General features: G+C 33.1%; 3 protein-coding genes across 5 annotated transcripts; 1 reads left to right on the forward strand and 2 right to left on the reverse strand.

Annotated features, from left to right (window-relative positions):
* Positions 1 to 386: 386 nt before the first annotated feature.
* LOC133195881 (uncharacterized) lies at positions 387 to 5,389 on the reverse strand. Of its 3 annotated transcripts, none has more exons than XM_061331852.1 (5): positions 5,307 to 5,389; positions 4,352 to 4,452; positions 2,728 to 3,801; positions 2,371 to 2,536; positions 387 to 1,338 (listed from the first exon to the last, which is right to left on the reverse strand). In XM_061331852.1, the coding sequence occupies exons 2-5, from the start codon at positions 4,431 to 4,433 to the stop codon at positions 483 to 485; spliced, it is 2,178 nt and encodes a 725-aa protein (XP_061187836.1). In that variant the 5' UTR covers positions 4,434 to 4,452; positions 5,307 to 5,389; the 3' UTR covers positions 387 to 482. The 3 variants fall into 3 exon arrangements, with proteins under 3 accessions (XP_061187836.1, XP_061187834.1, XP_061187835.1); XM_061331850.1 differs by having other exon boundaries at positions 4,352 to 4,482; positions 5,307 to 5,388; XM_061331851.1 differs by having other exon boundaries at positions 4,352 to 4,467; positions 5,307 to 5,386.
* On the forward strand, positions 5,290 to 26,049 carry LOC133195880 (uncharacterized). The gene is made up of 3 exons (XM_061331848.1): positions 5,290 to 5,482; positions 21,865 to 23,075; positions 23,488 to 26,049. Exons 2-3 carry the CDS (start codon positions 21,870 to 21,872, stop codon positions 25,519 to 25,521), a joined length of 3,240 nt encoding a protein of 1,079 aa, XP_061187832.1. The 5' UTR covers positions 5,290 to 5,482; positions 21,865 to 21,869; the 3' UTR covers positions 25,522 to 26,049.
* LOC133194784 (uncharacterized) lies at positions 9,870 to 17,026 on the reverse strand. The gene is made up of 4 exons (XM_061330691.1): positions 16,842 to 17,026; positions 16,417 to 16,547; positions 12,658 to 12,744; positions 9,870 to 12,312 (listed from the first exon to the last, which is right to left on the reverse strand). The coding sequence occupies exons 2-4, from the start codon at positions 16,451 to 16,453 to the stop codon at positions 12,107 to 12,109; spliced, it is 330 nt and encodes a 109-aa protein (XP_061186675.1). The 5' UTR covers positions 16,454 to 16,547; positions 16,842 to 17,026; the 3' UTR covers positions 9,870 to 12,106.
* Positions 26,050 to 26,217: the final 168 nt, after the last annotated feature.

Here is a 26,217-nt window from a genome sequence, read left to right on the forward strand (position 1 = left end):
GAATTTTATGTAAACACTTCATGTTTTTAAATAAATAAGGAGCTCGACAATACGAAGGGAAAAGAGAAAGAGGTCACATTTGCCAATATTACTAGTATTCTGAAAGTCTTCCTAAATAGCGAGCATAAGTATTTGAAATCTTGTTCACTTTTTTTTGCTACAGATGATTAGCTTGTTAGATTGTCATTTAATTTTGCAATTAATAATTATGTAATTCTTCATACATTTATTACCCATACCCTTTTGATACAATTCTAATACAATTTATCTTAGATACTACACGTATGAATAACACTAACTAGTTTTAATTTATACAACTATTAATGATATAAACTCCTTTATATTTGTATTACAGTTGTACATAAAACAAATTCATTATATCAAGCTTTATTAATCATAATGTTTTTGGTAAACTCTAAACTGTTAACAGACTATTGAATTCGAGTTTTATTTTTTTTTAATGTACTTGACCTTTAACAACATCACCTATTGAGACAAGCTTCTCTACTATCAATAAAAACCGGATTTTTTAAATTTCTCATATCCACTGGACTTGTAAATCTTCTCAGTCCTAATTCCTCCAAAACTTTTCCGCACATTTTATTCACTTTTTCGTTCGCTTTCTGAGGGATACTGATCCGCCATTTCTGTGCTAGACTTGAAGATTGCCCGTGTTTAAAAAGCTCAAACGATTGTTCAAAATTATTCCTAAACGCCATATCTACCCAGGCATTTTTCTCTGGCGTATAGACTAAGTCTAATGATTTGTAAAGCATCCTGGCTACATCCTCTGGATATAAGGCAAGACAGTCATAGGTGAATGGGATAATTTGAGTTGGGTAACTCCTTTGTAGTCTTTTGAATGCTTGTATGTCTAGCCAGATTCTACTGCATAAATGATTTGAAACGATTCCAATTTCTTTCTCATCGTATTTCACTAAATGTATTTGTACTCTTGAGTTCATAACTCCTCTGGGATCTCTGACAAGGTGAACAATTTTCAGATTTGGAATGTTTGCAAGAAAACTTTCAGCAAAAGTTGCTGGCATTCGTATAGTCTTTATAAGACGATGCTTTGCACCTAAGCATTTAACTTGAAGAGATTGTATGCACGTTTTGTTATAATTTTCTGGATATTCAAACAAAGTGAAATGTCTTTTGTCCCAGTCTATCTTTTTCACAGGAAAACAGTCTCTAAATTCTTTTTGATAGCTACTTGGTGAAAATATTCTAAAAGGTTCGATGGCACCCACAGGTATGTCCATGAATTTACATGTAAAAAGATTCTTGATTATGCGAACCGAACCCTCTATGGTTTCCCAAAATCCTTCTGGTTTTCTAAAAAAAAGATAAAGAAAATATTTTTAATCTAAATAAAGTGATTTCCATATTCAATTGATACATGTATTTTATCAAATATATCTTTCCTTATTGCATTCCTACATGTTTTAACTTCTAAACTATTGCTTCTGTTTATAATCTTCATTATCATTAAAGAATTTTATATGTATAATTAATATGGATCTTTAATTGTAAAATAAAATATTTTCATCTCTCAGGGTTTTTTGAGCAAAGGATATTTCTTGTAATTTTTTGTTATCAAATCCATTTGATTGATTGATTGTATATTGTTTTACGTCTCATTCGAGAATTTTTCACTCAGGTACAGATGTCACCATATACCGTAGAAGGGCTTCAAATTTAGACTTATATTCGGCACTCAAGGCAACTGAACGCCTATCGTGATGTGGGACGTCGGTTTTCAAAGTTTTATCCGAAAGACCCGTGACTTTCACTTCTAATGCAGGAATAGTCACTACCTACGTTTACTATGGTTTGACGCGGGGCAGCGAACGAGAATCGAACACTGGCCTTCCAAACACGAAGCAAACGCCCTACCACTAGGCTACCGTGATAAGTATCTATTTGTATGTTTCCGTGAAGAAAATTGTATTTATTAAACTATAACTTATAATACTTTGATTTACTATATTACTTTGATAATTTACTTTGATATTTTGAAGTACTATGAAAATTTGATAATTATATATTTGACATCTTCATCTTTACAATTTGTTTGGAGTTTACAAAAAAAAAAGTTTGCCGAATTCCTTTACAGTCAGGAATAATTGAAAAATAATCTTTATTTTGCCTATAACATTTTTTTTTAAAAAGGCAATTGAATTTTTTTTTTCAAGAGTTTCAATTTGATAGCCAAAAAGCAAAATACGTAAGATTACGATTCAGAAAACTGCATTTATGCAAATTTCTATTAAGAGTGAAATTCTAAAATTTCTAATGGCGAATTACGAACATAACAACAAGCAAAGTATGGAAAACTGAGTTTAGTTTTAAATCTTTTCTGAAGACCTGCAGTATCCATGGGGGTAACAGACGTGTTGATTTGTTCTGTGATCCCTGTAAAGTCCCTGAAATGGCTCAAAGAAAAAGAAAGTATCGTTGGTTTTCAAAAGCTCTGACGTAATTGTGGAACCACTTCTCATATAAGTCATTATCAAAGTATACTTGACGTCATCTGTAAATGAGAAATATGTCATGAATGATAAAAATTATAGAATTATAGGAAATGCACAATACTTTTTTTTCCCCATAAATATATCATAAACATTCAAAAATAGATTGGGGTTAAAATGAAACACACACTCTCTCTCTCCAAATAGAATGTTACAAGGTTACAATAGTGTACCTTTCTACCTTTATATCTACCTTTATTTTGTTGCATTAATTTCGTCACATCATTCTGTTTAAGTATCAGAGGAATGACGGGGTTTCTCTGACCATCCTCCCACATTAAATTAACATGATGGTAGGAAAAGTTCCCCTTGTGATCCATATATATAGGTATTCTGATTGGTTCATTTTTCCTTGGAAAAATTTCAATCACATGCTTGTTCGGTTTTACAGAGACTGACGCAGAGTTCTGAATCTGTTTCTTACTTGCCATGCCCATATTACCGTAATTCCGCATGGGGACCTTTACTTGCCCTTGAATCGCAAGTCCAAAATTTTGAATGTTTTTGTTGCTGATTTCTGGTTTATATCTACTGCTCAGTGAATTAAATGGGACTTTAATGCTTTCATATTTCAGCCCTGCGATGTTTTTAACACTATGTATAGGAATACCATGAGCCTGTGCCTGTTCCATATACTGAACTCTCTCTTGAGCAAAGTTTGGTTCAAAACCTTGGCTATAAGATTGTTGATTCGGATTTGGATTTGGTTTGATATTTTGGTATTTTGTTTCAATTTTGATAGGAAATCGAAAAGCATTGTTGTTCGGAAAGATATTGCTCTGACGTCCATTTCTCAAATAGGCTTCACCATAATTATTGACGTTTCTTACATCCGGGTCTCTCAATTTGACGTAAGTTTCATTCTTCCTCTCTTTATTTATAATACCTAAATTAGGATCAAGTCTTCTCACTAGCGCTCTTTCTTGATTTAAATAATTAGGATCTTCAAAATTAGGAACCTTGCCAATCTTAAGCACATTTCCAATTTCGTTCCAGACCATATCTTTCTTAATGATAGAATCAAAAGACATGGCTAGCCTTTGTTCTCTTTGAATGTTAGGGTGCATCATATAGGCATTTCCAATATATTTGGACTTCGTTCTTGACTTCAATATAAAATTATCTTTGAGATTATCAATATCGCTATAAGTGCCTGATATTGGAAATATATTTTGTTGTTCTATAAAAGTTTCCACAATCCTTGTTTCTGTGTTTTTCTTGGTTATATATAATGATTGAACTCCAGCTGTTTCTTTCTTCTTTGTTCCTGCGAAGTAAGTATTGAAAATTGTTTGTTTCTGCTGAACAAGACGTTATAAGGTTCTCTCTTTTCAAGAAAATCTAACATACATTTGTTTAGTGTAAAAATAAATCATAAAAATCGGTAAATGTTTTTGTACTAGATAATTTAACTCTGCCCATTTTAAATAGTGTCAGTTAAACACCTTTGATGTTTAATATTAAATGTTTAATATAATATTCCTTTGATGTAAAATTCTCTTAAAGCCTATCTCGTATTTTCATCTATTATTAGCTCAAACTTTTTAAAGATGTAATTACAGAATGTAATGCTAACCATGTAAATATTTCAAAGATTAAGCATTACGTCAATCACTATCAAAATATGTAAGACTAGGCAATGGAAAAGACAAGACAAAATTTTACAATTAAAAAGAATTTGTCTCTACAATTTTTACAGGCAAATAAAAAAAAACTTAAATGATTCATATAATTTTTATTTTGATGATAGTGTGTGATCATTAAATTAGAACTGCCATAAAAGGCACATTAAAAAGAAAAAAAATCAGTAAGTTTACCTTTGTAGAAAGTGACGCACAGAAGAAGAAATGCCAAAAGGAACACACAGAAATACACAGCGCGGCTTGGGTGGAATCTCATTGCTGTTTCGGAGCCACAGCTACAAAAAATGCTCCTGCATACAATGTACCTGATCATCAATATTGTCCATTTTACTCATTATATGTACAGTGCAATTTGTATTTAAATATATGTTTACTTTAAATTAATATTTATATTTTTGAAATATTGTGAAAACACGTGTCATAATACTTCATTGTTAATCTATTTGAAAATCCATGTTAGTCTTTGATATATTTTTGTAGTTAAATATTTCAGCTAAATCTGTTAACGATTCTCAACATTAAAAGAAATGCTATTCACAAAATGAATTGAAAATCCACATTCTTCAAGATTAATGAGGCTTTCATCTAACCAAACAGGTCAGAATTTTGAAAAATTCTGGTACATTTTTTTTTATCTGGGAGAAAATAAAACATTTTGACTATGAGCAATGAAATAAATTTACACGTGCCATTTGACCCAAAAAAGTCATTAAATTTACAAATTAACTGTCCAGATTTAAGAATTATTTAGCATAATTAAAGTGACATTGTTGTTGTACAAATAAGATATAAATAATATTCAAATATTCAAAATATTAAACTACCATTATTTCAATTCAAAATGTGCAATTACAAAAATTGTATAGCCTTTAGAGTATCTCCTTGGCTACTCCCAATTTTATCCACAATTCTTCTAAAAAGAAATTCTTAAGTGGAGTAAAATATTAATAACTACCGACTGTTTTTCTCATGCAAATACATGAAGACATGGACACATAAGTAATTCAACAATAGCACCTTTTCTTGTCATTGTTTTACTTCGAAATTAGACATACATTGCCCGCAGGCAAAAGCTTACAAAGTGACGAGAGGCGTACATTAATCAAGAAATATCCTCTCCGTTTCTTACCTTATCTATCTGTTAACAGCTTGTTACATCTGTCTGATTGTGTGGAGATTAACTAACCAGAACATGGATTAAAACCTCTAATTCCCTGTAAAAGATCAATCTCTATTAATTAAGTGATGTGATTCAAATGAAGTTACAAATAATAAGTGGATTGAAGTGAGTGAAAAAAATTACAGGTAAGGTTTTATGGCATTTCTTTTTTTTTTTTTTTTTTTTTTTTTTTTCGTCAACGTCATCGCCTTACTGTTGGTTATATTTCCGTCTTTAATTAATCTTTATTTTCTTTTCTCCCATTTTTCAAGGGGAAAAAAAAATCACATTTCATTAATTTAAAAAAAAAACAAAACTTTATATACATAATTTTCTAACTATATATTTTGTGGTGAACTTTATGGTGTAGTCGATTCGATATAGAAAAGATTAACAAACATGAATTCATGATAGCTATTTTGAAAATAATTATTTTCAACAAAGAATTGCTCCTACCTGTGCAAAATCGGGGCCATATTGCCATCTTCCAAAAGTTCGTCATCGCTCACCATGAAATAAAACGTACATTTGACAAGAATGTTGCGGTAAAAATCGGCGGAGCATAAATGAAATTTTCACTAATTAGTGACCTAGGTACTGAATTTAATAAACATATGAAACATCTTGGTCAACACATATATTTTTGAATTCTCCATGGATCAGAAAGCCAGACTTTCTATGATCCATAATGGTCACTGATCTTGACCGTGACAATAATACGGCCATTTTATTATATTATATCCATTTTGACCATCCAAATGCTAGGCAACTTGACACAGTTATTTCCGTTGTAGGTATTCTTTTTCCACTACTGCATGAAATGACACGGCAAAAGAAAATATTCATAGAATTTTTTGGATAATTTGAAGTTTACTCTCATTTTCTTTCAGAGAGTATTGCAAACTATATGTCATTTACAAAAATTATTACAATGCTAAAATTAAATTACGTATGTGAAACTTAGAGTAAATACCAAAAATCGAAATATCTCTTAACTTTTTCATGTTTTTTTTTTTCTTACACTTTAGAACTAGCATTGCTGTTTGAGATGAAATCAATGTATTTATGTTATTGTTTGTTTGTTGTTTAACGTCTCTCTTGAGAACTTTTCACTCATACGGAGACGCCACCACTTGCCGGTGGAGAGCTGCAAATGTTGACCTATACTCGGCACTCAGGGTCATTGAGCAGTGAGGGATCTTTTTCATGCCAGCACCTACTGTGACACGGGACATGTTTATACGGTCTCATCCGAAGGACCGGTCTCCATGTCCCACAGTGGGATTCGAACCCGCGACGTAAGGATTAACTCCTTACTCCGCGACTCTTGAGCAAATGCTCTAACCACTGCGCCACGCGGGCGATGTTCAAGTTAAATTATTGTACAGCTAAACTGATAAATAATTATGAAATAGATAAATAATTGTCGATGCTTCAAACAAGAGGCACGTACAGTATTTTTGCATTTTCTTGAGCAGACTAAGGTGGAACAATTATAGAAAACAAATAGAAATACTGGAATTATATCAATTACCCAATGGCATAGGTTTATATATGTGTCGCAGAATACATGCAGTAAATTGATATACAGAAAATGCCGATGATATCAACCATTCATAATTGACTGCAAAACAACGCCATCAATTTGATTTATTGATACACTTGCTAAAAGTTTACATTTTAATTTTATATCCTGTCGGTTCTACACGTTTAAAAAAAGTATTGATTCAAGGAAGCTCTAAACACCAATGAAAAATGCTTTTTGGGCTTTGAGAAAAATATATCATATAAAGGTGCACATATTCGGTATATCTAGTTCATTTTCAACATAGGGTGCCTGCCTTATTTCTGCACAAAAAATGTTCAAAGACAATGAAGCATTTGTGAACAGAAATCACTGTTGTTTACTTGCATCGAAAATTATTGGAAAGAATGTATTCAATTACTTAATCTTGGCCTAACATAACATGAAGAATACTTTAATTCATAAGAAATTGTGTCATTAACTGTAGATTCCCATTTATACTATTTTTCTTCTAAGGGCAGATCACTCTAACTCAATAAAACTAACCTACAAATAGAACTCTTTAGTGTGCAGTGTTTAGAGCTTCTTTAATTAAGATAGAAATTATTTGGAATTCAGTTTGCAAAGCCAGCTCTGAAATTTAACTTTAGTTAATTACGTTTTAAAAAAATGTTACATATTAAAAATAATTGAATTATTTAAAGCCCTATAGATGTCCGTTATTCGTTTTAAGAATTATCTGGTTTTTGAACAAAGCGAGATCACTCTACTTTGATTCCATTTAACAATCCTTTCTAAATCTAAGTTGCATAATGCAAGAACCTGTTAATTAACTCAGCAAACAGGTTATAGATAATGGACGTCTTAAAGAGTATCTCTCTCTTTGCCGTATGAGTTTTAAAGCTGTTTTCATATCAACTTGCAGTAATTTTTAGAATAAGTTTTAACAAGATAGAAGCTCTCATTTTGCGAAGCTTTAACGGAGGAAAGTGAGAAAACATAGTAAATTTAATCTATCACAATGCGGCTCGGCGATGAAAGGGGTAAATTTCACCTTGTATAAGAAACTGGACCAATGTCTACAGAAATATTGTTTCACTTTAATTCAAAAATTGTCCATGACATAACAATTTACTAGTTCAGATGTATTGATCAATGAATGGAGCATATATATATGTGTATAGATCTTACCTTTTATATTTTTAACACTAATTAACATTATAAAGTTAACATTGATTGTTTATTGGTTTGGGCGTATAAATTGCAATCCTTTCGATACTAAGGTATTCTCAATAATCCATCCCAGTGAGATATATAACCCTTGCAGAATCGAAACTAAACGGGAATGCTTTTATATTAATTCTCTGTGGCATTGCAATTCTCCAAAGGAAGTATAGATTGTTCCCATCCAATCATATGTTTACTATTGACCCTCCTCTACCAAAGCCTGGCAGCTCATCATCCCTCTTTATTCACTCATATAAAATTTTGCTTAGACTTATGATTTTTACAAAAGATGTGTATTCTTTGTGGGTAAAATGCAAACAATTTTAGCTTAACTTTGCGGGGCAAAATTCGACAAGATAGACATTTTATCTTATTAAGGAATAATAGTCATTTATCCCACTAGGAGTTACTTCTCTTATCAGAGTATCAATGAACTTTAAACAAACTTTAATGCAATTCTTGTTCATTACTTTGACTTTTTCCCAACAGGACATTTTCATACTTAAAGTTCATTGATACTTTGAAAAGAGATATAATTCTTAAAGAGATTATTTCTAACAATCCTTTATAAGCTTTATAAGTCTTTCGAGTAAAAATGTCTTTTTCGCCTAATTTTGCCCGCAAGTTATGCTAATATTGTTTGTATTTTATTTATAAAACATATTCTTTTGGAAAATCATAAACATTAAAGCACATTTTATATGAGTGAACAGAGGAGTTATGAACCTTATTATCACGTCGTTCAAAGTGTAACTTGAATACTTTTAAATGGAACGTACAACAACAAACTAACAATCAGTCAATCGAAATTCTACTCGTTCCCTCAAGGTCCATGATTTTTAAGAAAATATCAACATTCCCTTAATATGAATGCAAATGCCTGTCTTTTCACTTGATTAATATTGGTCTTTTTATTCTTCAAGAGAAGATTTTAACCCCCATCCTCCGAAAAAATCCTCCACATGTATTCCTAAACGTAACCTTGTGTCCCTACCTAAGCCTTGATTTCAGCGAAATGAATAAACTGATATTTATGCTAGATTAGGGTGACTATACATAATTGACTGTCTCATGCTTTTTATGGGAAAATTTTTTTTCACCAGTACATGTATATTGTTTCTGAAACTCTGACCATCTATTATCTTTACCCCAAGCTATATGGTCGTGATCTGAATAAGATTTAATCTACTCTGTGTATGGACAGTTGTCTAAATGTGATCTTGGTTTCTTGAAAATATTTTCAAAGAATGATCTTATATATGTATTGAAATTAAGGTACAGCTTTGGTTTATTGATCCTATCCTAACCTCAAAAGCCACGACATAAAAACCATTTTAAAAATTGCTTATCAAATTAGATGTGTTCAAAAAACTTTTCGGTAAGTCACTCCATTATGATACCGATAATTTCACTTATGTTATTTTTAACGACAGATCATACCATTAATCACACATTTGATGTACGAGTCTAACACACAAAACAGGACTTGACTTCTTCGACCCATTCAAATCGCTTCAAATCCCCTTATGTGTCTACTTAAATACCTAAATTCAAGCTTTGAAATATTCAACGTTTTGAAAAATAGATGTATAGAAAAAATATCTCATTAAAATGAATGAATGAATTCTTTTTCAATCTACTTAGTATGAACACGTGCAGTTATTGTACCTGATACCTATACAGTTTATTGGAAAAATGAAAATATTTGTACCATTTTTTTTTTTTTTTGGTCATATAGAAATATTCACTGAAAATATTGGGAGTAAAGCCAAAACAAGACGACAAGTTCCAGGTTTTATTCCTTAAACAAGATAAAAACAAATGAAAAACAAAACTGGATTTCATTGGCTAAGTTTGTCTTTAAATTTACACAATCTTCGGAACAAACTAACTCAAAAACAAGTTTTTATATTACATTCGGAACACATACAAAACAGAGTGATATTGAAAATATACAAAACAGAGAAGTAACCTGAGACTATGATTGATAGATCTATATTCAATATCAAACTTCAATCATTTCTTCCCTATTCTTGTCAAAAACATATATATGAGAAATAGGTAGATTTTGACTTAAAATTCAAGTTGACACATTTCAACATGACAGGTCAGATAAACAGTCAAATCAATTAAGGAACAAAAAAATTGTAGTACATCAAAATTATTTTGGATATAACCTTACCAGTTAAGTAACAATAACAGTATATTTTGCTCAAAGAATAGATGGTATTAAATTCTCAGGAAATAACATGCTAGTACATGTACATATAACCATCCTAGAAATAACAAAAATAAGTTATTGCTTATATACAAGTATCTCATATTTAACAATCCTTCACCAAAATGTTTTCTCCCATCTCTCTCTCTCTCTCTCTCTCTCAAAGGGATTAAAGCAAACAACTAACAAACCCACTCTTTCTCTCTCTCTCTCAAACACACACACACACACACACGGGAAACACACCAAGTTCTTGTGAACACTTTTATTGATATGTCTTCTGATATTATGGCGGACTCTGCTCTTCAAAAGCAAGCCATTTATTGCATCGAATATCCAATACATATATGTAAACACTGAATAACAAGGGACAGCTGCTACATGAAAGTGAAAATAGCGTCGAAAAAAAAATTAAAATACATACACTTCAAAAACTTTACAGAAAGAAGAAAAGTTAAAACAAAGGATGATTTTTTGGCACAACTGAAAAGGATTTCGTCATATTCTTAATGCATAATGAAAAGTACATTTCTATAATAAGGATGCAAATTAAAAAAAAAAAAGCAAAAAAACTCTAAACATTCTGAACCTTAACAAGTACTCTCTTTTGCATTTCTTAATCTCTTTGAGTATATGCTGTTCTTGGGTATCATTTTAACCAGGCCTCATGGCCATAAACTTACAAAAGACTTAAGTCATAATTTCAAATTAGCATAACATTCCATAATTTTAGAAATACAATAAAATTTTCATCATGTGTTTATATTTTTCATATTATTTAAACTTGCAACTTTTTAAACATGGTTGTACAATAGATATCAACATATCCGACATCTAAATTTTTACTTCAGCCTTCTCGGTTTATGGTCTTGGGGTTCTGGTTTAGCAATGGCAGAAATCAATCAACATTATTTAATCCAACAATTGCCTTCAAAATTCAAAATAGTTCTAATCGATTCAATTTTATATAACATACAAAAATTTGGATTCTAATATATCAACACAATTTAAATTTTAATATCAACAAATTTAAGGCAATCACCTTTAACCATTTAAATCTTACACATTTCTTTCACTAATTAATTTTTTTTATTGGTAATATATTCCTGACTAATTAATTAATCATTGATTTAGGACCATTAAAATCGTTAATTAGTAAAAGATGGATGGATATTTATAAAATGGTCGTAGTCAGTTTGAAGCCAGCAGGTTAGATTATTGCCTAAGTGCTAGAGTATAAATTTTATCGTAGATGAAACTAAAGTAATAATTTCATACATCTTATTCTTGTATACAACTTACATGAGAATCATACTGACTATCACTGTGTTTATACGGCGAGAAATTTAATCGTGAGCAAATTTGTTCCTGTGTGCAAAAGTAAATTTAGGTCGCATTCTGCTGTGATTTTATGTTGGATAAGTAAAGACATACGAGTATGTAATGTAAATTTTATCAATTCTTTATCATGATTTCGAAAGCTTACTGGAAAGCTCTCTCCATAAAAAAAATACCATAGATGAACCATTTAGCACACAATATTTGCTTTTGCATACAGTATGACAGTGTATTTAAGTAAACAGATTTGCACCTGTCACTGACTAACTGCTAACAGAAGTTTAAACTCTGAAACCAGCTTACCAAACCGAGTATACAAAATTCATTCGTTGATGCATCCCCAAACTGTGCAACTTTGAAAAAATGTAAGCACTTTGGTGAGTCTAAAATCGTTGTCTATACCCATGGCACTGGTAAATCACTAAGATGGAGTTCCATGACGTCACTGTCGTGTCGATACTTTCAATAGCGTACTTTTCTATCTCTTCCTACAGAAGAGTTAGAGCAACCAACAACCTTTGTTTTTCTAAATTTTAGAATCCGCCTTCTGTTCATGAAAATAAAGATAAAAGTGGGTACTGAAAGAAGCGGGATCGCGATCATGCATATTCCAGCTGATAGGACGCCATAGTCTTCGTTATTTCCAGCGTAAAATGTGATCAGAGCACCTACAAATAACAATATACAAAACAATTATTTATCATCATTTTAGAATAACGTCAATCACTTAGTCTAGTATCAGGGGGAATAAGTCCCCTCCCACTACTTTTTTCCGTGAGAAGTCTTACGCAGCATGTTAATTCAGCATGGAATTTTCACTAAAGGGTCGTTTAGCCCAGCCACCTTTTGCTGCATTTTGTTGCAATATGATCGCCACCCCAACGTTGTTTTCAATACTCCCCCCCCCCCCCCCCCGAAACAAAGTTCCTAGACCGATACTTTAATTGTACTTTCTATTAACTTTTGTATTTAAAAAAAAGTTGACTGATATATTTGTTCATTATTTCACGTACCAGCAGGTAAAATAACAAGGAGTAGTATTGCTAAAGCACAACCTGTGACACATCCTCCCAAACAACATACACTGGAAGACGGTTCATCTGCAAAGAAAGATACCAGTCATTTCTCAAAGTTACAAATGAAACCAATAGAAGTCGAGAAAACGCACAAAATAGTTTTTTCCGGCTCGGAAAGTTTTGGACCCTCCCCCTTTTTTTTTCTTTGGGAAAAAAATCCATGGATCCGCGCCATTATACGTATTCTGCAAATTCGATTATAAGAAATTCTTTGGTCATTGACAGGAGAAATTTACGAGATCGATTCTTGTTTTCATATCCCCCTAATATCAATCGATTTTTATCACGCACAAACTACCCGGTATCTAATTATCTAGCATTGATGCAATATTGATTTTAGAAGGTCTGATAAGTGCAGTTAGAATGTCTTTTTCGATTCTGAAAGACCTTGCCAAAATAAATTTGAATTTCCTTGAGCTTGACTGCATAATCTGTTTCATGTATTTAAAAAAATGCTCAGAAATGTACACATTTCTTGTATCCAGCTTATGATATAATGTATGATTTCAGATTCAATAAAGACGAATACCACGTTTTCGAATTATGCATATGCACAGATTGTATGAGCATAATGTGATAATAGTTATTTAGAAGTGAACAAAGCTATTTCCATAAAAGCTGAGATCGAGCAACATTTTCTTCTCTCTCTCTCTCTCTCTCTCTCTCTCTCTCTCTAAAATATTCATAGTCGGAAGAAAAAAAAACTAAGAGCATTCAACATATAAAGTAAAATATTGCTTGCTTTTCAGCTTAACTTGAGATATATTTTAGCACAGTATATAATAGTGTGTGAATCATTCTCGCCTTCAAAATGTCAAGAACAAATATATATATATATATATATAGTAATTATCGCCATATAAAATTACATTTCAATGGTAAAAATATAACAGTGAATTGTATGCCTCTTTTTCCGAACATATCACATTTTAAAAAAGAATGATTTGCTTCTGAAGAATCTTTCAAAAAGATTTCTTTTATTGTAATCTCGCCAATCTAAGGCGTGATTATCTCCCAGAACGAGAATTAAGGGAGAACGTGATTTATGCGTCCTTTGCACGTTGTATCGTCTGCATTCCCTTGTTAACCATTCACAATGTGTAATAATTTGTCTACTGTGCTAAGAGAAACTAATGTTTTAGACGGCCAATACATCAACTGAACCATTCCATCTGATTTCAAACCCAACTCAAGTCTTGGACTAAATGCAGAACATATAATACACGACATAAAACTTTTTTTCGGTTTTAGAATTGCTACAATGAAAGGACATACTATATATGTAGATGCGTCTGAAATCTGAACCATCAGAGACGCTTATGCCTATGTACTAATAATTATATTCTTTTAAAGAAAATAAGGTTTAAAGATCAGAAAACTTTTTTTTTTTAATTGAAATGATTATGCATTTGTGATGTTCTGTAATAAATTCCAATCCATACTGCTTAACTGATATCCACTTTCAACGTGTTTAACACATCACGCAGAATGTCAAATCTTGCTAAAGATTTTCAAATTTTCCATTCTATTTTCTTCAAAGTATCGTTTCGTTATTTAAAAAAAAGATTCATTTCCTCAGTTTAGTAATGAGCTGAAATAAATCAACAAGTTGAACTTAAATTGAATTGAACTTGCAAAGGATAAGAAAAGATTACACCCAGAATTCATAAGCTGAACACACTAATACGTTAAGCTGCCTTTCTCTTACCTAATCGTCATTCTTATTTAAACGTGGTGCCAAAATTTCTTTAATTAATGCTCTAATACTTCCTTTATTTATATATTTTAAAACCTTTCACGCAATGCGTCATTAATGAATAATTTCTATTTCTTAAAATTTGAACAAAAATGGACCAAGAAATATCGATTTTATCTATGAATATACACAATAGTACATGTAAAATATTAATGAGATTTGTTGTTAAACCTCTATACATGACAACAAATTGATCTGATATATTAGTTTATCGATAAATCACCTTTTACTATACTGTACGTAATAATTTTCAGTTTTTCTAGTGGCTTCTGTTTTCTTCATGAATAAATTTCTTTTAATTATTGAGATATGGATTGAATTTTTTTTTATGAATGCAATTCCAATTGTACAAGTCAATGCTGGTATTTGCAGAGCAGAGATAAATCGATATAGGCCGCCACATCTGTTTCTTTCTGCAATCGATTCTTAATCCTCTGTCCTTAATCATAGATTGTACTAATTATACCAAATTCAGTTTATAAAAAAAAACTATCAAAGACTTCTGAAAATATACAATCAATTTCATGTTCAAAAGCTTAGTTTTTTAAATTTAAAACGATCATCTCTTCCGTGTCCCAGATCTCGTCTTTTCCTTGACAGAGAAGAGCTTCTTTTAGATAAATTAATATATATCAACTAATTTATGGGCAAAGGACGTTTATTTAATCACAAGTACATGTTCACATGTATATTTGCTGGATATCTTTCCAAATCTATAAAGCTTCACCATATTTGGTCGTTTGAAACATGGGAGATGAACAACATGGGGTAGTTATAATAAAAATTATATCTTTGACATTCAATTCTGTTACCATCTCACTGATCATTAAAAAAGGTAAATGTGCAATATCAAATCAGCAATTTTTATGCAGTATACTTAACAATTTGAACAGATCTTAGATTACTCAGTATTTTATGCAAGATCAAATGAAACAAGATATCTATATAAATAATCTGCCATACAACAATTTCAAAATGAATAATAGAATTAAAATAAAATTAATGATACATATTGAACTGCAAGTATTTACACAGATGGCGCAATGGCCAAACAAGGATTTCCGTGAAATAATGTTAGGGTAATAGCAGCATATGGCTACACATCGGCCTATCACCTTGATAATGTATACTTTAGGTGTACTATAGTAAATTGACGTAATATTTATCTGTGTTAAGCCCTAAAGAGCGGTTTGTGGTCATCCATATCCTGGTTTATATAGGAGGTAGATGCAGTGTATCTTCTCTTACCTTCATGATTATATATTATCGTAAATGTTGTAAAAGGAATTTGAAATAAATTATTCAGATACAGCCATGTGTTTATTTAATGCTGTTTGTAATTTTGAACTTTTATACAGCTAAGAAAAAATATGAATTACATTTCCATTAGAAACTCATGTAGTAGTATTCAGGAACAAGACTTTATAGGAATTTAATCCAGTCTTGTAGAAAAAAAAAGTCGTCATTTATTTATTTTAGTCTTTAAAATAACACAACACACGTTGGTTTTAAAGTTATTTCAATAAAGTCACAGTACGCCATGCTTGTAAAAAGTTTTCAGTGTTGAGTTTGGACTTTGAATAAATAATGGCAAAGCAAGTTCATAGTACATGCATTTGTTAAAAAAAAAAGGTGTGAATGACATTAACATCAGTGCAAGTCTCCTTCCAAATAGAACAAAATAGTTTACATTTTTTTTCTTTACCAGGGCCTACGTATAGATCTTTGTACAAGTACCTAACCAAATTTGTTTTAAAGAAAAGATATTTAAGAACCTAAGTATATTATCTCCTTTCAGTCACGCTCCACATAAATGAAATATATAGAAGATACAATGATATTTCTCCCTTGAGCTTAACGCGTTCTAAAACCTTGTATTTGGAAATGAGTGAATTTAAGCATATCGAATAGACAACCTATTTCAACTCTAAAATTCTTACCGTCATCGTCTGCGTCCTCGATAGTATATACTCCCATAACAGGACGGAGAACACCCTTCACACTGAGGATTGCGACATCCTTGTACTCGGAAGTTGTTAATCCAATTCCGGAAATGTCATCGGAAGATAATCTGTAGGATTAAATACAATTCTTAATCCTGTCTTCAAAAGAAGTTAAACCTTAAATTAAAAAGAAAATAACTTAAATTGACAGAGAAGTCTGATCAGAACGAAAAATAAGATAAACAGTAGGGAGCAATTACATTTATAGATCCCAAACTGTCTTGTTAAAATAAGAATATGATCAGGGTTTATGATGTTCCATACCTTGTTGTGAACCTTTATTGATTTCAATCATTTGTTGCGTGACATTCGTTTACCTATGATAGATATAATTTTATCTGATTTCTCTATTTTTCACTTACCTCCACGTGAATTATTTTTCTTCCTGAAACAACTGGTTGCCGATTGATTTCCAATCAATCAAAACTGTGAATCGTGACGTTAAGTTTACACCTGTCTTTTCTGGATTTTTATGACTCTGTTGGTCTAGAAATCCTCTACCCCATAAATTCAAACTGCATGTCATCCGGAAAGGTTTTTAAATCGTATACGTGTATCTACCTGAAAGTCATTGTTTACCTGTACCAGTTACCTGAATAGACTTTAAAGCGTTCGGAACACCTCTATCGTTTAGATAAGACCATCTGTCATAGCAACAATGCAAATAGCGGTGTTTTAAATAATTTTTTTCACATGCATTTCAAAACATCAGAGCAAAATAAGTCATGCATAATTACATATGATCAAGTAAATATTTATGCCTTCAAACGCTAAAGCACTGACGAAGACAGAGGGTTTTGATTTTTGTTTTGGCTTTAACAGCATATTTATCACCTTGCTACCTACATAATTAAAATAACTTCACTTAAATTTGTTTAAAATATTGGAAGGGGTGCAAAAACTGATAGAAAATGAAAAAAAAATTCTAACCTGTTCTAATTCTTTGAAACGGTCTTGTGACAAGTAGATATTTGCACCTTTTAAAAGGAACCCCCCCCCCCCCCCGAAAAAAAAAAGAGAGAAATGATCTGTGATAATTATATCAAATTACACTCTGATCATACATGTATAAGAATTAAAGCTAAAGAAAAAATATAAATACCGTATACGTATAAAACATGCAATTTCTGTCGGATGCCAGGACACCCAAACATGTAGTTTTCTTTATCCTTTAATACACTTAATCAATTTTCATTTAGAAAATGTATTATCGGTGTTTTATGCCTGTTTTTTTTTTTTTTTCTGAAAATATACTTCAATTTTTTTTTTAATTTTTTCCCTATTCACATGTATAATATATGACTTACTATAATGACGAGCCTTCAATTCATAACGTTACTGAATTCACAAAATAATTAAGAGTATCTTCACATTTTTTTTTTTATTTTGTGAATTCGGTAAAATTGTTTTCAAGTACATTGCTGCTGATTTTCAGAACCTAAGGAACGGAGTACCTTAAGTATTGCTATGTACATATGTTTAAGATATACAATTTCATAAAAGTCACTGATGCAAAACATATACCATCCAATCTTTTCATACCAAATAAAGATTGATTATCAATAATTACATTTAAATTCATTAACCTTCTAATACGTTATGAAAGAATTTCTTTATTTTTCCATTATAAAGTCACCTTTGCATTAAGAGAAACAGATGAAGTGCGCATACTTTCCTGTGAACTCAGAAATATGTCCTTTTCTTCTGAAGGTTGGAAAGGACTTATGGAATAAATTGTTGGGCTCAGAAATTTATTGTCCTTTTAAACCTCAACATATTTTTTTTTACTATAAACTGTTCCCCAAATATCAGCATTAGGTGCCCTCTACCTCTAAATGCTCCATGATAACTCAAGTGTGCTTCCTCCAACATGTCCAGTCATCAGAAACAGTGGCGGATCCAGGAATCTTGAAAAAAGGGGAGGGGCGACCAGTTTGGGGTCGGGGTAGGGGCCCATAGCCACACCCAAAAAATTGATTTATTAAATCTTATGCATATTTTGGACACAAAAGGTGGGGGAACCCCCCCCCCCCCGACCCCCCTCTAAATCCGCCAGTGAGAAAGCTTCCTTTGGGGCTGTATAATATGAATGTAGAAATCTGATGAAGTGGGCGAAGTGGAAGAATTATGGACTTCATATTTTGACCAGTGGAATCTACATGTCACCGGGTCACACAGTTGTGTGAAAGTCAGACAATATATCGGATCTCAATAGCTCAGTGGTTAGAGCGCTGGCACGGTACGCCAGAGACCCTGGGTTCGAGTCCCGGTTGAGACTTGATTTTTCACCACCTACATGTGACATTTGGCGCCCAACGTCAAAACCCACGATTCTCTTGGAACATGCTTTACGCATTTCCTTAACTCATAGAATTCGAGGACGAATTTCTACGGAGAGGGGGAATATGTCACCGGATTTACACAGTCAATCTATCGGGTCTCTATAGCTCAGTGGTTAGAGCGCTTGCACGGAACGCCAGAGACTCTGGGTTCGAGTCCCGTTTGAGACTTGATTTTTCACCACCTGTGACATACAAGATGTGTCCAACTCGTGCAATATATTTGCAGCGATTTCCTTTCGATATTTATTTGGTATAATGTTATTTTAAACAGTATGGTAAATTTCACTTACGAGATAATATGTGATCCATCCACTGTGTTATCACGTCGATCATGGGCGGTACTACACATGTATACTAAACTCTACTAAAGTCTTTCATTGTCATCCCTCAAATATTGGTTACAAAAAAAAAAAAAACTCCACATATACTCATGGTATTTGCGACCACGTACATGTATGCTATCACCACGAAATAAAAAATACACACATTGATTAATCAATAAAAAATATTTTTTAATCAAAGTCGTAATCGGGTTGCAGTACGAAAGCCTATTAGGATCAAACTACGGTAAAAAAAAATTTAAAAGGCGTTATAAAAGGCGTTATAACGCGAAAAAAGGCGTAATAACGCAAATAAAGGCGTAATTACGCCTTTCCAAAAGGCGTTATAACGCGAACAAAGGCGTTATTACGCCTTTCCAAAAGGCGTTATTACGCCTTTCTAAAAGGCGTTATTACGCCTTTCTAAAAGGCGTTATTACACCTTTCCAAAAGGCTTTATTACGCCTTTCTAAAAGGCGTTATTATGCCTTTCCAAAGGGCGTTAAAACGCCTTTCCAAAGGGCGTTATAACGCCTTTCCAAAAAGCGTTATTACGCCTTTCCAAAAGGCGTTATTACGCCTTTCTAAAAGGCGTTATTACGCCTTTCCAAAAGGTATTATTACGCCTTTCCAAAAGGCGTTATTACGCCTTTTTTTCAATACATGACTTACTTAGCCACCCTGGGCAGGGGGCTGATTATAATTAGATTTCTAGGAAAAAAGATTTTTAAATGTGTAAAATATGTTCAGTGTTAAACCAACTTAGTCCTTCTCTGATGCCAGACGCTTCTACCAAGGTGTATGGATTTCAGAAATTTTGTTGAAGGCTAATTGCTCATTATATATCTATGCAAATACTTTGCCAGTTTTTTACCAAGAGGAGAGAAAAATATTTCAAATTTGACATGAATTTTTAATACGTGGCTAGCAAAACCCAAAGCTGGTTCTGCCTATATCCTGGATTTTCAAAAGTAGAGTGTTGACTTCTCTTAATATGCATGCAAAATGCAAACAACTGTCTGCGAGATGGGCAGGAATATAGAAAATACTATAATTTATAAAATAATTTATAATATTAAAACTATAATCTAAATATTGCCTAAATAAAGATGGCTTTGGTTCAATCTTTCATATATTTACTATTTTAAAATAACGCATTTCCATTTTTGGATACAACTCCTTTTCAAACAGGCCGGTAGTACGAATGTGAGTGGGGGGGGGGGGGTGTCCCCACCCCACTTTTTGGGAGAATAGTCTTGCTATAGTTTAAATATAAAAAATCATTAATTGATTGCTTGGTCCCTTAACATTTTGTTGCAGTATGGTTAAACTCGGGCAAGTCATTGCATTTAAAAAAAGTTTTACCGAAAAGTTAGAAAAAGTTTCCCCTCAAGTTTAGGCAGTTTATTTTTTTTCGGGGGGGGGGGGGGGTCTTGTTTTTTTGTTTGCTTGTCAATTTTATGGGACCCCCCCCCCCCCCCCCACACACACACACTTTAAAAGCACGGGCCTGTCAAAGACATAATAATGGCCCTTCAAAAGGCATAATAACGCCTTTTTGAAAGGCGTATTAATGCCTTTTAAAAAGGCGTAATAACGCCTTTTGAAAAGGCGTAATAACGCCTTTTAGAAAGGCGTAATAACGCCTTTTGGAAAGGCGTAATAACGCCTTTTGGAAAGGCGTAATAACGCCTTTTGGAAAGGCGTTATAACGCCTTTTAAAAAGGCGTAATAACGCCTTTTGGAAAGGCGTAATAACGCCTTTTGGAAAGGCGTAATAACGCCTTTTGGAAAGGCGTAATAACGCCTTTTGGAAAGGCGTAATAACGCCTTTTTTCGCGTTATAATGCCTTTTGGAAAGGCGTAATTACGCCTTTATTTGCGTTATTACGCCTTTTTCCGCGTTATAACGCCTTTTAAAAAGGCGTTATTACGCCTTTTTTCGCGTTATAACGCCTTTTGAAAAGGCGTTATAACGCCTTTTAAATTTTTTTTTTTTTACTGTGGTTTGATCCTAATAGGCTTTCGTATTGCAGATCGAATGCGAAAATGTCTTCCGAAATCAATTATAAATGACAGGGTTAAAAAAGGCATTGATAAATCCAATATCCATGCTTCCTGAATCTTTCTTTTTTGTGTTGATGATGTATAGTTCATCTACTGTGAAGAATCATGCATGAGTACGAAGCATTTGAAACAAAATCTGTGACAAGTCGGTCATATTTTAGCATCCTCAATCACTCGTGCGCTCCAAGCACCAGTAACAGAAATACCGATAAAATGAATATTAAAATGATAGAAGATAACCAATACGATTTCGTAAGCCTTAATAAAGATTTATTTTGTGTTCGTTATTTCTACACATACGTAAATAATTAAATATAAATAGATAGTAAAGAAAGAAAGAAATTCAAAATACGAACAGGCAAGAATAATCATAACATGAACATGAGACGATCTGTGTCATTTAGAATTGTGAAAATGTAATCAGTTCTATAATTATTATTGTTTTCATTGTCAAAAATGATAAAATTAATCTAAAAAAAATTATACAACTGAAAATTTTCTGAGTAAATCCTAAACATGCTAAAAGTGTTTAAAATTCTAACTAGAACAAAACACAAGATATCCAAGTCTACATTTTCTCCATTTCTAAAGTATAGCTTGTACATGTTGTAAGTTGTAGTTTCAATCTCTAAGATGAAATATATTTTCTCTTTTAGCAACTATGGCGTCATTCGACGGCCGCTACAGTCCCGAATACTCCAACATCAATATTCCAGACATCCTAAATGGCGACTCTGACAAAGAAGAAGAATATGAAAATGTCGTTTTGCGACCGAAGGAGTCGACAGATGATGATGAAGTCTTCGAAGACACTTCCGTGACTTCAAGTCCATCTGCTGAACCAAAAAAGCGTAGGTCTGGGGTCATAATTAGCATGGAGAATTTGAACAAAATCTCCCCTCCTGAATCCAATGATGAGGATGAAAAAGACAATTTGCCAAGATTTACGCTTTCATCTTTCCCTGGGTCGCCTGAAGAGCGGTTAGAACTGACCGAGATCGACTTTGAAGATAAAAACACAGAGGATCACGACGAATCGAAAGAAAAAGAAGATAAGGTTTGCAATTTGATGCCCAATCCCCATTCAGTTGGGGTTATTTACGACGAAACACGGCCTCGGCGAATTAGTCATGATTCATCGCGGTACAAACCTTCTGACGTAATATATGACGAAACAAAACCAAAACGAAAAGTCAGTTTTGATACAGCCATGCCAACATTGAGAAAAATAAGAAATGATAACATGCCAATTAGAAAAATTAGCTTAGACACTGGCCTGGACTCAAAAAACATTCGCAGAATCAACATCGATTCTGCAGCCGGAAGGTTATTGAAGAAACAGTGTTCAAATCCAGAAGTTAAGACCGACAGAAATATTGGTCAAATCAGCTTTGATGAGGAGTCCGGGACTCTTCATATTCGCCAAATAAACCCTGAAGAGGACGATTCGTCACAAGTGATGTTTGAAACTGACACTCCTTGTGTAACTCCAAGAAAAATGAGCTTCGAAGGGGATCCATCTGATATTGGATACATTAATCGTGGTTTTGACAACGATACATACCTAGATAATGTAACATTCCAAGTGCAGAGGGTCTATCCAGATATTCAAGAAAAAGATCTGAATGGCTTCACTAAGAAATCAAATGGAAATTGTGATAATATGGGATACGAAACTAAAGGCATCCTTAAAGGATCGAAAACGAGACAGGCTCCAGTGAATGGAAACTCAGACGACATTGAGGATAAACACTCAAAATTGGCAGAGCATCTTAGAAAGGATTCAATTGCATTGACCAGCGAAAAGCTAGGACAGATTCTAGATCTTCAAAAGCACTACTCCCAACAACACATGCGAGAGAAAAGGGTAAAGTTGATTGTTATTTATGTTTGAATTTACTGGAGCTTGCTTCAAGTAAGCTTTCTACGGACAAGTACATTTTTTCTTCAATGATTTTATTTTAACAAATACATGTAATATAAAACTAATTATCAAAAAATAAATTCAGTCATTCATATTGTAAACAGGAGAAAGACTAATGTCTTTGTAACCAACACAAAGTGATAATGAAAATATTAACATGGACGTTTTATATGGGTGAACTATGTGAAGATACCCATTATAAAAACACTTTATTTTGAACGTCTTCAGCAGGGTAATAAGGGATCCATGGGAAGTACATGTATTCAAATGGCAATTAATAAAAGATGGATTGATACAATTAATTACTTTTGTAATTGGTAATAAGTGTTTTATATTTTATATCTTTTTTTTTTAGTTTGGCAAACAGAGAGAAATTCTGAAAAAATACCGGTTACACTTGGGAGTTTCAGCGTTACTAGTCTTCATTATAATCCTTGTGAGTATAGGATGGCACTTCCACAACATTGCAAGGAAGGAAAAAATGATAAGTCAAAGAATTTTCTTCGAGGCCAATTCCAAACGGATAACCCTTTCTGATCCAAGCGAAAGGGATTCACTTTATGGAACGCTTGGACATCAAATCCCATCCTGGCAAAAACCTACTCACTGCCTTGGTGAGGTAGAGACACAAGAATTCCAATGTTTGCGTTGGAAAAACAGTGCTATCTTAAGAATAAGTTATTTTTCACCCCCTGAAATGAAATGTTATAATATCTCATGGGAATCTATTTCAGCAGAACTTTATCCTTTGGATTGTTACAATATCGGAAACCAGGCATGGTTTGGACCCTCAAATCAAACACATCCCGAATGGCCTATCACTCGTGACACCGAGTTCACTTTCTCAGCCTCTTATTCCCAAAACTTTGATGCAGGAACATTTAATTCGGCGGTTGAAAACTACTGGCTTTCAGAAAATGGAAACGGTCTTTTGGTCAGCGATAATATCCCTTTAGTAATGCTTTGGAATACAATGAACAAAGGGTCATGGTGCATCACTTCCAATTATACTGGTGATTTCTATGGATTCAAAGCAAATATTGACAAAAAGAGGTTTCTCAATTACACGATTTGTAATGGGAATGATCCCAAATCTGCGCATAAATACTTCAGAAGTAATTTGGAACCTGGACCTAGTAGCTTACCAACAAAGCTGCTCTACACAAGTCCACTTTGGTCAACAAAAGGAGATAGAGATTCCAAAACAGTTTCAGAGGTGGATGTCCTCAGCATTGCCAATAACGTAAGGAAGCATAACATATTGTGTGGTTCAATCGTGGTGGATGGATTGTGGGAAGACATTCAAGGGGATTTCACTTTTGATGAACAAAGGTTTCCAAACATTTCCACTCTGCAATCTACTGTGTCTTCGACAGCTGATTGTTCTCTCACAGTATCATTCAATCCATACTTTGATTATAAATCCGACAGTTTCACAGAAGGACATCCAAAGGACCATTTCATCCTTGATGCCAGTGGCAGAGTTCCAGCTCTTGTTCAGTGGAATGACGATGTCATGGCAATGTTAGATGTGACTAACCCTGCTGCTAAGTCATGGATCACTGGGAAAATGATGACCCTGGCTGACAGATATAAAATCAAGTCTTTCAAAATGACGTATGGTAAACCTACCTGGTTGCCATTCCACCCTACGTTTCATAAACCTGACGTAACTCCAAATCAACTGAAAAAAGAATTCACACACATGTTGGTTTCTTTTCATCAATTGAATGCAGACATCATCGAAGGAACCTCACATACTCAAAATCTTCCTTACTTTGTGTCTGTTCGAACAAAGGTTCAACAGACGGAAAATGGTCTCTGTCTAACAGGAACCATTCCTGTAGGTCTAGCACTTGGCCTTATGGGATACCCTTATGTAATGGCGGATGGAATAAGCTATAAAAAGTACGATCCCGAGGATAAAACCTACGAACTTCTTCCAAGAGATCTTTATGTTCGATGGATACAAATGGCTACCTTCTTTCCTGGTATGAAATATTCAACCCCACCGTGGAAGTACGACAGTGACCTCGTCAATTTCGCCAGAAAGGCTGCACAGAGACATAAGCAGTATGTGTCTCCGGCGATTGAAGCAATGATGGAGGACATAAAAGCTGGAATGCCCATCATTCGACCAGTCTGGTGGATTGATCCGATGGATAAAATTGCCAAGAGTGTTGGCGATTCTTTCCTTATCGGGGATAACTATCTAATTGCCCCTGTTCTCTGTGAAGGTAAAACATCAAGAGAGATATATTTTCCGGATGGAATTTGGAAAGATCTCGAGACTAATAAGTTGATCGTTGGGAAGAAATGGATAACATATCCTGTCGAGATGACCACTTTACCGATATTCGAGAAAACTAAAGTTTATGGAGGGACGTAAGATTATATACAATGAATACGTTTTTCAAAGAAAATCTCAGTCAAATAACGTCTTTTTAACACCGAGTGTACGTATTGAATAATGTTGATTCTCGGGAGTATAAAGCTCTTACTGTTGATCTCCTATGGTTGAAATTAAAATGTAAATACATGTATGTATATGCATATTCATGAAATGAAATATTTTCGAGTCATTGTTATTAACTACGAGTACACAGGCATTCAATGTACATAAAGATGAATGGGTTATGTATTCTAATATCCCCGTTACTTTGAGTAACCATTGCAATACAGAATTAATTTTTGTTAATATTTTAGAGTATTAAATATTTACCGACTTCTTTTATATAACTTTAAAAGCATTATTTTGTATTGTATAGAATTCTTTTAAGAATATCTTTATATTTAATCAGATGTGAGTTTAAATGTGCATTAATCTATATTTTTTTTTTTTTTCAGTTCATAATGATTAGATTTTGCAGATCAAGGCTTTAACTATTGTTACCAATATTTAATAATTGTCAGTTGTAAGTGCTTGCTGTTTATATATTTAAAAAGTTTATCAAAATAAATAACAAACAAACAAATCTAATGTCATCTTCATTGATTAACAATTCGGCAAATAAAAAAAATCATTAACGAAACCAGCTGACCCTGTACTTTAGATGATCAATCCAAGTTGTATCCATATAAGCCT

The sequence above is a fragment of the Saccostrea echinata genome, unplaced genomic scaffold (genome assembly GCF_033153115.1).
Source record: "Saccostrea echinata isolate AGI-Se365-2 ecotype Australia unplaced genomic scaffold, CSIRO_AGI_Sech_v1 ptg000029l, whole genome shotgun sequence".
Taxonomy (NCBI): domain Eukaryota; kingdom Metazoa; phylum Mollusca; class Bivalvia; order Ostreida; family Ostreidae; genus Saccostrea; species Saccostrea echinata.

Excerpts from the sequence above, each read along its gene's own strand:
- LOC133194784 (XM_061330691.1), bottom strand. The coding sequence starts at position 16,453 with ATGGGAGTATATACTATCGAGGACGCAGACGATGACG. Across the intron at positions 12,745-16,416 it reads CGAGGACGCAGACGATGACG|ATGAACCGTCTTCCAGTGTA; the intron begins GTAAGAATTTTA and ends CTTTCTTTGCAG. Across the intron at positions 12,313-12,657 it reads CCTTGTTATTTTACCTGCTG|GTGCTCTGATCACATTTTAC; the intron begins GTACGTGAAATA and ends TGTTATTTGTAG.
- LOC133195880 (XM_061331848.1), top strand. The coding sequence starts at position 21,870 with ATGGCGTCATTCGACGGCCGCTACAGTCCCGAATACTCCAACATCAAT. Across the intron at positions 23,076-23,487 it reads AACACATGCGAGAGAAAAGG|TTTGGCAAACAGAGAGAAAT; the intron begins GTAAAGTTGATT and ends TTTTTTTTTTAG.
- LOC133195881 (XM_061331852.1), bottom strand. The coding sequence starts at position 4,433 with ATGAGATTCCACCCAAGCCGCGCTGTGTATTTCTGTGTGTTCCTTTTG. Across the intron at positions 2,537-2,727 it reads ATTAATGCAACAAAATAAAG|ATGACGTCAAGTATACTTTG; the intron begins GTAGATATAAAG and ends TCTCATTTACAG. Across the intron at positions 1,339-2,370 it reads TACCCCCATGGATACTGCAG|AAAACCAGAAGGATTTTGGG; the intron begins GTCTTCAGAAAA and ends TCTTTTTTTTAG.